The 11437-nt window shown below is 31.8% G+C and overlaps 1 protein-coding gene across 1 annotated transcript; it reads right to left on the bottom strand.

The window, feature by feature from the left end:
* Positions 1-417: 417 nt before the first annotated feature.
* Positions 418-795, bottom strand: LOC149208416 (auxin-induced protein X15-like). Its single transcript, XM_089398336.1, has one exon. The coding sequence runs from the start codon at positions 793-795 to the stop codon at positions 418-420; it is 378 nt and encodes a 125-aa protein (XP_089254462.1).
* Positions 796-11437: the final 10642 nt, after the last annotated feature.

Below are 11437 nucleotides of genomic sequence, written 5' to 3'. Positions count from 1 at the left end.
CTATTTACATTAATGGACAGTGTCATTTTTAATTTATTAACATTATTTTGGTTGCAGATTTTGGGAATATCTTGGAATCTGATAGTGGGGAGAAGAGACATCAAACATATAACCACTTTTCTAAACTTAAAAATATTCTCAAAATTTACAATCATAAAAATACCATATATTAAAAAAAAAAGAAATACTACATTTCTGAATTGAGGATTCTGTGAATAAAAATACAACTGTGAAACAATTTCCAACATTTCACATACAAGATCAGCCCCACAGAAATTTACAAACCCTAAATATAATTGTCTTTAATATCTATCACATAATTGAAAAAATTACATGCTCTAACTGCATTAGAACAACTTAGAAAGCTATGTATGTAAGATCAACTGGGGATTCCATAGCAGGAATTCATTTCTGATTCTAATGACCCTGCAGCATCAACAGAATCCTGTGGAAAAACGCCACTTGACATGGCAATGCGAGAGGCCCTTCATTCTGGAATCCATACTCTTTCTCTGCCTCCTCCAGCAGTACTTTAAACAGGGGGTGATTAACATACTCTGTTTTAATCACGAAGCGCTGGCGTTCCTTCCCCACGCACACCACAAGGTGTCCGCGTGGAGGAATCGGAGATGCCTTGCTGTTGTCCCTGTCATTGTCCAAGCTGGCAGGTGAGTCGGCGGGGCGCCATGATGACATGGAATTTCTCTTCTTCGAACCAACGAATGCAGGCAGGGAACATCCATGATGAATACCCTGTCCCAGTCTTCTGTTTCTCCATGATGCTAACAGTTGCATGATGTGGGCGCCGCTCCTACAAAAAAAAGGGATTAGTCTGCAAAGACAATATACCGAAGTGGTGAGCCATCTTTAAATGTCATTTTAATGTTAGATTAGCTGTTTGATTATTGCTAGAAAACAAAACTCTTCGCTTTTTCACTATAAATCCGTTGGATTTTACAATTGAGATTGTCGATTTTTTTTGTGTGAAAAAACGCTAGTATTATAAGTGAATAACCAGTATATTGGTTTACATGATTTTTATAAGTTGATGTGGTAAATTTGTTTGGATTATTGGAATTTAGTAATTTTAAAAAAAATTGGCTGGAAAACGTTTGAATCATTTTTTGAGGTTGGAAATGGATTTAGCACCATCAAAATTCTGGAGCACCAAAAATGTTGAAACTTGATAACTGTAACCTGGATTTACAAAAAATTCTGCCAATTTTTTTTAAATCATACCAAAATTCCTCTTTAAACTACTATAAAAAAAAGTCATCTAAATTCCAAATCCCAAACATTTATATGTACAATCTGGAACTTATATTCTCTCAATATAATTTACATGATGCTTTTTCGTTCTGAAAAACAAATAAAACTAATTAATAATTTTATTAATATTAATTAAATATGAAATCATAAAGCTAAATTTTAATATATAAATATTTCATGTTATAAAAAAAAAAAAAAAAAAAACATTAAAATTAAAAATTAAAATAATTAGTTTATCAATTATCATAAACAAATATCACATAAAAGATTGTATTTTTTTAAACATAGACTATGAAAGTAAGTTGAGAATATGATATATATTTTTCAATGAAGGTAAATATGTTACTCTCACATAATCATCCCACATTAAATTAATGTGAAAAGTAAAATTAGCATAATGGGTGATAGAAATATTAAAAAATACCTTTTCATTTATTTAACCTATCCACTCTAAATTTAATATAAGAAAAAGATTTAAGCATTTCAAGGAGTTTTTCCTTGCCAATCTAACTTATCCCCTTTAAGTTATAAAATACAAAATATTAAAAATATTTTTAATAAGTTATAAAATACAAAATATTAAAAATATTTTATTAAAAATTGTATAAGCAAATATTACTAATCAAAAAGTATTTTTAAATTTTTAAAAATAAAAAATTAATATTATATAATTAAATTTTTTATAAAATATATTTATCTTATAACCAATCAACTTTACAGATACTGTTTTTTATTATTTTTTTCATTTTAAATAATTTAAACCAGTTTTCACATTTTTGAACTTTAAGGATACCTTTTTCTTAATTTTTAAATTTTAAATAATTTAAACTTATTTTCACATTTTTGAATTTTTTAATGAGGATTGTAAAACCCTTGTATGATACTATAACCAATGAACTTTATACATATGAATTAATGTTATATTGTTGTGGATTTTAAAATTTTTTTTGTATCTAATGGATACAAGGCAAAATATACTTTGGTTTCTTAAATCTACCTTAAACAAAAATGCAAATTATTTAAATTTTAAATATTGAAAATATAACATCCAAATAATTAACTTAAAAAATATTACAAAATAATAAGAAAATAAGAAATAATACCACATTTAAATAAATGAAATAAATTAGAATCACAAAACCATACTTATCCCACAACCACCACCCAACTTTATAAAACCATACTTATCCCACAACCACCACCCAACTTTATAAAACCATACTTATCCCACAACCACCACCCAACTTTATAGGAATACCACTCCCTTAATTCTAATCATTCTTGATCTGGATATCACTCTGTCATTTCTGTTTCAAAGCATTCATGACCTATTTAACAATCTGGACAGACAGTGCAAAATATATGATAGTCACAAAATAATAAGAAAAAACATAACAATCAAGACACATACATGCAAGAAAAATGACAGTTACAAAAAGATAAGAACCCTGTTGTTGAGTTGCACCCAGTGATAAAACAATGAGTTTACCCAGGTCAGAAAGAGATATGTACGAAAATATAGTTAAACCGATTGACTAAGTCTGCATCCTGTAAAAAAAGATATAACCATACCAAGATTTTATTTATCAAAAAAACTCAGAACTTTGATAGTTTTCAATAGAAATGAACGAGCTACTTTCTGAAGAAGCCCTTCACCTGAAAGCAATCCTGCCTTTCACACCGGATCCTTGCCTGCAAACTTGGCAACAACAAACCCACCCAAAAAATCGCCCCAGTAATACAACATATATAGCCTTCCAAGCAGATCAAAACCAGTCTTGACAGTATAATAAGAAAAAAATTGAAGTTGTATAAGAGACATAAAATAACTTCAAACTTGCTTCTCAGTACTCTCTGTGCAGGTTGTGTTGGGAGGAAGGCCGGCAGGAATTTTATAATGAGAAGCAAGAAGATCCATTAATCACTTTACAGTCAGCAATCTTTGTGGATAGCGCATTATCTGTGAAGGCCAACCTTATAGGCATAGCTAGTTGATAACCGCTAAGGATTGAAAAAGATTTGATACCAAAAATCCATGGACTTACCATAAAAACATTTATCAATCCAGCCAATTCAACCCAACTGAACTAATTACTCTATAATAGTATCATCAAATTTTCACCAAATTTACAAAACTCCAACACTGATTCAGCAACTATCACCTCACCTCACAGTGATTCAACCTGAGATGAAAATTTGGACCTTGTGATACGCACGAGGAAAGGGTAGCATTGGAAAAGGTGGGAGTGCACTATGTTGGGGAAATTCCAACCGGCTACCTCTCCAGGGAGCCAAAAACATGATTGTGGGCATGAAGGCTGGTCATTTCCCGATTCGATAACTTTGGGAATCAATCAGAATACACGTTACAGTGTGGGGTTTGATGAAGCGTCGTGTTTTAAGGCACGCGTGCCTTTTCTGTCTCCCCATGTCAAGGACAATAATTCATGTCATGGCGCAGGTAATAGAGGTTATATCCCAAAATTCAAGTCAGGCTTTCGGCCCAGTACAACTCTCTGGAAGGTGTACGTAGAGTTTATATTTTATAGATCACATTGATTCATACCTCACAAACCACGTGGTTTGTATATCCAATATCGATTCATAGCTAAGCAGCTCAGCATGGGTTCTCCATCTAAAACCAAACTCCATGGGGCTAGACGCAGATTTTATATGATATTATTGATTTCGAATTTATTAACTGACATTATATTTATTATCACATATCAATATTTCATAAAGTTTTTTACTTACAAAAGTTTATTTTATTTATTAAATTAGTATTTTATATAATTTGTTAGTGATATTAATATTGTATAATTAAATTTCAATGTATTCATAGTCTTTTCTGAGTTTAGTTGTTTCAATTTAGGATTTTAATTTCATTATTTAGATTAATTTGGAAGCAAAAAAATATTTTAAAACATTATTTTATTATAAATAGATTATGAGTTAAAAAAGTATTTTTTGGTAGAAATTATATAAGATGGTAAATTATGGCCAAGACTTAAATATAAAGTAATATAAAGATCATAATTTTAAGTAATGGCTATATTTAGACAATAATATTTAAATTATGATATTAATTTATTAATTTATTAAAAACAATTATTAACGGCTATATTACATAATTAGTTTTTGAAAAATAATATTTAAATTAATTTTTTAAAATTAAATATTATTAAAAAATTCTATTACTGAAATTTTTTTGAAGTCAAACTCCAAACTAACAAGAATAAAAAAAATCAAAGTCAAACTCCAAACAAGGATGGAAGTCAAAACTTATAAAAATGAGTCAAGACTACTTAATGGAAATAAAATAAATTAAAATAAAAATAATTAATGGAAAATAAATAAAATAAAACAAAATATACACAAGTCAAAAGAAATATATATATACAAAGAAAAGTAATCAATAAATAAAACAGAGTCAACAATAAAATATGGGTTGAGGCCCAACAAAAATATACATGACTCAAAAGATATATATATTCAAAGAAAAGTAATCAATAAATAAAACAGGGTCAACAATAAAATACGGGTTGAGACCCATTAAACAAATAACAAAAATACTAAAAGGAGTTAAAAACTAATAGGATGATAAAATACTTAAGAAAACACAAAGGATCAAGAATATAAATTCTAAAGAAGAATAAACCAACAACAAATACTATAAAAATGACACCAATACCTACATAGATAAATAAACAAACAAAATAAATCCCCAAAAAAACAAGGAGGACAAGACACAGACTCTGAGTTATGATAAATTCTAGTTATGTTTTAAATTTTTGTATGATTTCTATTAAATTTTTAATTAGAAAAAGGGTAATTTTTCTACAAAATTAATTTGCTTTATTGTTTATCATTGTTTTAAAATCACAAAGATTATAAATTTATTTTGTCATGACATTATCCAATTCTGTAATTTTGTTATGAAACTTGTTTTATAAATTTATCCAGATAGATTTTCTTCTTTAAAATACCAATAGAAAAATAACAATTTTGAACTTCTTACTTGAAATCAATGATCTCTTTTAAAACAAATTTAATCACCATATTACTTAAAATACTATCAATATTTTGGAAAGACTTCCTCCTAATTCCCAAAAGAACTTTACTAAAATAAAAAACAATGTTAAGAAACCTTTTATCCTTCGTACTAATGATCATATCAATCATATTCAAAATCATATATTCTCAATAAATAAAAACCTTCTTCCAAAAAGAAAAAGTGATAAAAAATATTTAAAAAGAAAAAGTGATAAGAAATATTGTTCTAAATATTAGTAAAAATAAGTTTTCCATTTTCTATTAATAATAACTAAAATCAAAACAAATAATTTTTATAGAATTAATAACCATATTCTTAATCTTATCAATTTTCAAATATCTTAGTATTCCAAGCATAAATGTTTGACAATTTTTATATGTTTCTCAAATAAATAAGGATTCTTAACCAAGAGTCCACAAAAATGATCGATGACTATACCCATGTTAAAGCAATGCTATCACGAATTTCTATATTCACAAAAAAAAAAATTTCAAAGGAAAATATTTTATAATTATGTTTTATTTATTCAATTATTATTATATAAATATTTTATTTTATTTACTAAATTAATATTGTTTATGCCATATTACTAAAATTTTATATTCATTTATAAATTTAAATTTAAAGCAATTTTTTTTTGACAATTATGTGGCAAGTACACCTTAATAAATTTAACATTATAATTTTTATAATTATTCATAGCGAAGTGCAAAAAGTTGATTCTTTAATATGTTGCAATGAAAGTACACGGTTGTTGAAATTTTTAAGAATGTGCATATAGTATAGAAATGTATACACATTTTTATTAATCTTTATGCATGTCTAATGCACATCTTATTGTTGGGTCTTGAGTTCTTGACTATATTTAATGGAGGGAAGAAGAGTTCCTAGTGTTAATACTTGCTTATCAAACTCAAGCACCATGGATGAGTCCTCAAACCATCATATATGACCTCTAAAGGGTATTGTTCAACTTCGAGCGAGATATGGTTACCATGAACAAGTTAGCTATAAACCAATAATAAGTCTCAAGGTTCGACCATAGTTCAGGGAGAATCATAAGAGTCGTGTACCCTAAATGATGCTTCTTTGGGTCCAAGCACCATGAAAAACACCTACAACCCATAAAGTTTCTCAAGCTATATAATGTCATGATCAAATCCTCAAACCACCATACAAAACCCATATAGGGTACATCTAGCCTACTAAAGGGATATAAGCACCATGATTAAATCACCACACAAAACATAAATAGGATTGTGTCTTTTACCCACACCAAGAATGTTTTTTGAGGTCATCGTTGAGGTTCATTAAAATTCGAGTGGGATATCAACACCATGAGTAGGTTTTGTGCAATGAGAAAGGGTTTAAAGACATAAATATAAATGGGGAGAACAAAGGGCTTAAACCCTAAATGAAACTTCTTGAGATTAAACACCAAGTTTAGGGGAGGAAAACACTTTGGCCTTGGGTCCTAAATTAGCTTCTTAGGATCAATTTCCATGAACAATTCTTGCAAACCACAACCAAGGAACTCTCTTAAGAGTCTTTGGCATCATAGTTGGATATGGATGCAATTAGGCGGTTTTATGTATTAAGGATGGGTCACAAGTCCTTGACCATGGTTTAGGAAGCAAAAAAAATGTCTAAGATATTTTTGAATCTTCTCAGGCTCAAGAGATTTAAACAAGTCCTTGAACCAACACATGGTTTCTTTGAATGGATTATTTGCAACCCTTGGAGTGGGATACATGTGCCATTATTAGGATTTATGCACTAGAAATGGGTTTCAGGCCCTAAACATGATTAAGTGGGGAAATGAGAGCCTTAAGCACCAAATTATAACTTCTAACCTCAAACACCACTAACAACACCAAAAAATTGTGATATGAGCTCTTCCCAAGGAGTATTTAGCATATGAGTTTAATAGGGGCGCCATTATGAGGTCTTGGGCATCATAGATGGATCTTAGGTCCTTAACCATAATTGAGAGAAGGAAATAAGAGCCTCTAGACCCAAACCTTACTTCTCAGGATTAAGTGCTATGAAATAATCCTTAAACACCATATGTGACCTCTATAGGGTGTCATCTACCTCCAAGTGGATGTGGATGCCATGACTAGCTTAGTTGTGAACCAAGAATGGGTCTTCAGGTATAACCAAGGTCAAGGCAACAAAATAAGCTTCATGTTCTATAAATGAAGCTTATTGGAGTTAAGCACCATGAACGACACCTACAACCCATGAGGTTTGTCAGCGTATAGTGCCATGAACATGTTGTTGATCACCACTCAGGGACCTTATAGAACATATCTAGCTTACTAGAGGGATACAAGCACCATGATTAAACAAAAACACTAGTCCCAAATAAAAAAAATTCTTAAGCCCACACCAAGAATAGTCCTCAAGGTTATGGTTGGGGTTCTTTAGCATCCAAGTAGGATACATATGCTATGAGTAGGTTTTGTATAGTAGAAATTTGATCTATATTCTATCATGGATATTTTTCTTGAACAATTCATCATAACAAATCTTATAATATTTTGAAATATTAGATGATGCAAATTAATTTTCCTTAGATAACATATTAATTAACTATTAGCTTTACTCAAATATGTGAAATAATTGAAATAATAAATGGAAACAATAGAAACTCAAATACACCATCCACATAAATGAACAACAATATTTATCTTGGGAAACCCAATATACAAGAAAATATAGCTATATGGTGAGGCCTATAATATTCTTTTGTTGCTTCAATTATAAAAATGTAGATACAAAGGAATTGTAACTCACCATGGAGTAATATTTTCACATCGTGACCTAAATGGTTAGTATAAAACCCTCCTCCTCCTATGTTATGATCACAAAATACCACTCCTATTTGTTTTTTATCATCTACGAACAAGATACAGTGGTAAATACTGGAACCCCCTTCTCCTCCTGGATCTTGATCAGACCTAGGAAGACCTTTCATTGAGATTTAGTTGCATTTTTTATGTCGGAACTTGTCTTTCCTTGATCACCACACCCTGTTTTCTAGAAATAGTGCGTTGCAGTGCACCCTAGCCTTCTCTTCTCCTACGTTGCAGTGCACCCTGGCCCTTTCAGCACCTTCTATGGTCCCAGTTTGATGCAAAACAATTCCTTTTTGTGATTTTCTCTCTGATTAAATTTGTCCCAGTTGGTCCTCCTTGTGTCCCTGAGTGTGGCTTGGTCTCTCATAAGCCTCAATTTGGTTTTCTTTTGTTTTTAAGTGGATTTGATAGGAATTTGTTTAGATTTTCCTTTGTTCTTGTCATTAGGTCATTAACAAACTAAATTGTTTAGCCATTGAGTGCTCGAAAGAATTGGTGTTTTAGTCATCGTTATGAATAGTTTTATTTTATAAATGCTTAGAAAAATATCTTAGTTAACATTTGAAAATTAAGTAGAATCCAAAAGAAAATCTTATGCATCATGCATTGCATATAGGACTTTGATTCTGATTGGAAAAGTGAAATTGTAGAGATCGACTATTGCATCACTTGTTTGTTGAATTGTTGATTGATTTCTTCTTCCCCTACTTAGTTAGGCCTTTCATTATTAAAAGGAAAATGAAAAGAGTTATTTTTGTCATATTAGTTGCATCATATGTTTATTCAGGCAACATCAAATTTTGAGCATTAAAATTGAAACTTAATTGAAGATAAACATTAAAATTCATCTCAATTAACCTAAGAAACATTTGAAACTTAACGAAACACATAGAGGTCTAGGCTACAGACATTTTCCAATGTCATTAAACGTAGGAGTTGTTGTTGTTTTCCATCTTTTCATCCTGGGGGTGAAATCTCGTTCCACGTACGTAAGTGTATTGGATCGTTCTCCAAGTACCTTCGGGTATATCAGATGGAACTCCACGCATGAAAAGTATATGGGAATGCTCTCATCGAACGATTACGCATTAGAAAACACTACTACGGACTACACTCCCACGTATCGTCAAGTATATTTTGGGAGACCCTTATAGGTTTATATCCATCCATAGGTAACCGAGTCAGTCGCCTTGTATACCATGATACAATGAACACAACATTCAAGGAGATTTCATGCACATACGTTAAGTCCTTGGTTCGCCAAGGTGTATATTGCAATTCACGATTGCTTGGTAAACCTTTATGCCTAGTTACCCCTTTGTTTTGTTTGTGTCTTTAATTTCTAAAATCGATTAATTGACCACAGAACAACATCCTCTTCGTGAAAAAAATCCTTAGTGGATCTTAGGTTGAGACTAATGGCAACAGTTCTGGAGTCTACCAATCAAAGGAATCTGTTTGACAAGAATCCTGACCCTTTTCCTTCTTTTGGAAATATTGGTGCTCCTTATATGGCAATGTTGTCCCTTCCTGGATTCACCATTGGTTTGCTAGTTTTTTTTTTTTTTTTTTTTCGACCCATATGGTTCTGAATATCCAAGCTGCTTCTCAACGAAGTTCTCCTCCACCTGAACAATATCAACCTCAAGTTGATCCTAAAGTTGACCCTTTGCCTTCTTCTCCTGTTCGGTCTTCTTCCTCTTCATCTGGTGAAAGCCTGCAAGTTAGTAATCAAGTGGATAAGAAGAAGAAGAAAAGGAAGATTAAGAAGAAGAAAAATAAGCAGGGGAAAAACCAAGCAACCATTGCTACCAATGTGAATGACATTGAGAAACCTTCCAATCAACATTGTAAAGTTAAATTCACGTGCATGTTATGTAAGAGTGACCACCTTCTTAGAGATTGTCCTAGTGTTCCCTTGGTATTAGAAGTGTGGTCCAAAGGCTCACATCGACCTTTGTCGTCAGCTTCTAGAGATCATGCTAGTGACAAACCCTCAACTAGTGATATTAAGGTCCATGGGAAAAAGGGTAAAGTCAAATTTACCTGTAATTTATGTGAAATGAATCATCCTATTCACCTTTTTACTTATATGGATGAAGCCTCAAAAGTGTTGGAAAACCTTATAGCTTCTCAACCACGACTTCCAGTTGGTTACCTGAAGCTTTCTCCCAATCCTCTGCTAGTTGATGAAGTGATTGATTAGAATCTAAATCTAATCAATCCCACTCTCTCTGAACGTGAATCCCATGAGTATGTTCATGACCAACCATTGGTTGATAAAATGGTTGACTCGATTCTTCCTTCAGTCGATCATACCTTTCCCATAGAGAGTGAGCCTCATACTGCTCAAGTTCTTCTTGCTTCTTCAGATTCCAACGAACTAGGGGGGAATCCTCGCATTCCAACGACACAGAGGAGTAGTTATACTATTCCCATAGCGCAAGGGGGTAGTTCTCCCATTCCTATGACACCCCCTCCAAGTAGCATGGTCACTTCCTTTGATTGGAGTCGATGTTAGGTGGATAAATCCCTCTTGCTGACAAGAGTGATCTCCCTAGATCCTAAAGGAAACTAGAAGCAAACAAACAATTGAATAACTCTTTTCCTAAGCTTACTTCGTTTGAATTGTAAATACAAGAGAAGGAGAATAAGCCTCTTACCTATTTGTGAAATGCTTGATGAAGATCCTTTCTCTGTCTCGATGTAGCTTATCAATGCTTGAACAGAACTGCAACCACAAACATAAGAAAGATCAAAGGCATATGCAACATAACAATTCAAACAAGCTTAATCTAATGATCAAGGATATTAGAAATTGAAATCATCTTAATGAATATCAAAAGAGACATAAATCATTCATCATTTCAGTAAGACACTACAATGGAAAAAAGGATTCATTTGTATTAATTCAAGGATAAAGAAGAGCCTTACAACCTCTGCCTTGATGTCATGAGGTTCCTCCCAAATGCCTCCAACCCTCTCCTTAGATCATAAGCCTTCCAATCTAAATCCAACAACATAAGTCTATCTTCTCTGAACTCTCTAATCCCTCTAACCTATAGCCAATTTATAGAACAAGAGGAAGAAGTTTCATATCCAAATGAGAAGGATGAGATCCTCTAATTGGGGGATTAGGGTTCCTTGATAAAAGGGAATTAGCTCCATGATCTGAGGGGTATGGCTCGAATAGATATGACCTCAGAAGCTTTCAGTTGGGATATATTCACCCAACTATGCTTATGGAATTCAC

The sequence above is a fragment of the Pinus tabuliformis genome, chromosome 1_2 (assembly GCF_031772625.1).
Source record: "Pinus tabuliformis cultivar Carrire ecotype Pingquan chromosome 1_2, CPIR1, whole genome shotgun sequence".
Taxonomy (NCBI): Eukaryota; Viridiplantae; Streptophyta; class Pinopsida; order Pinales; family Pinaceae; genus Pinus; species Pinus tabuliformis.
Note: the sequence above shows the minus strand (reverse complement) of the source record. Positions and strands in the feature narration are given on the sequence as shown.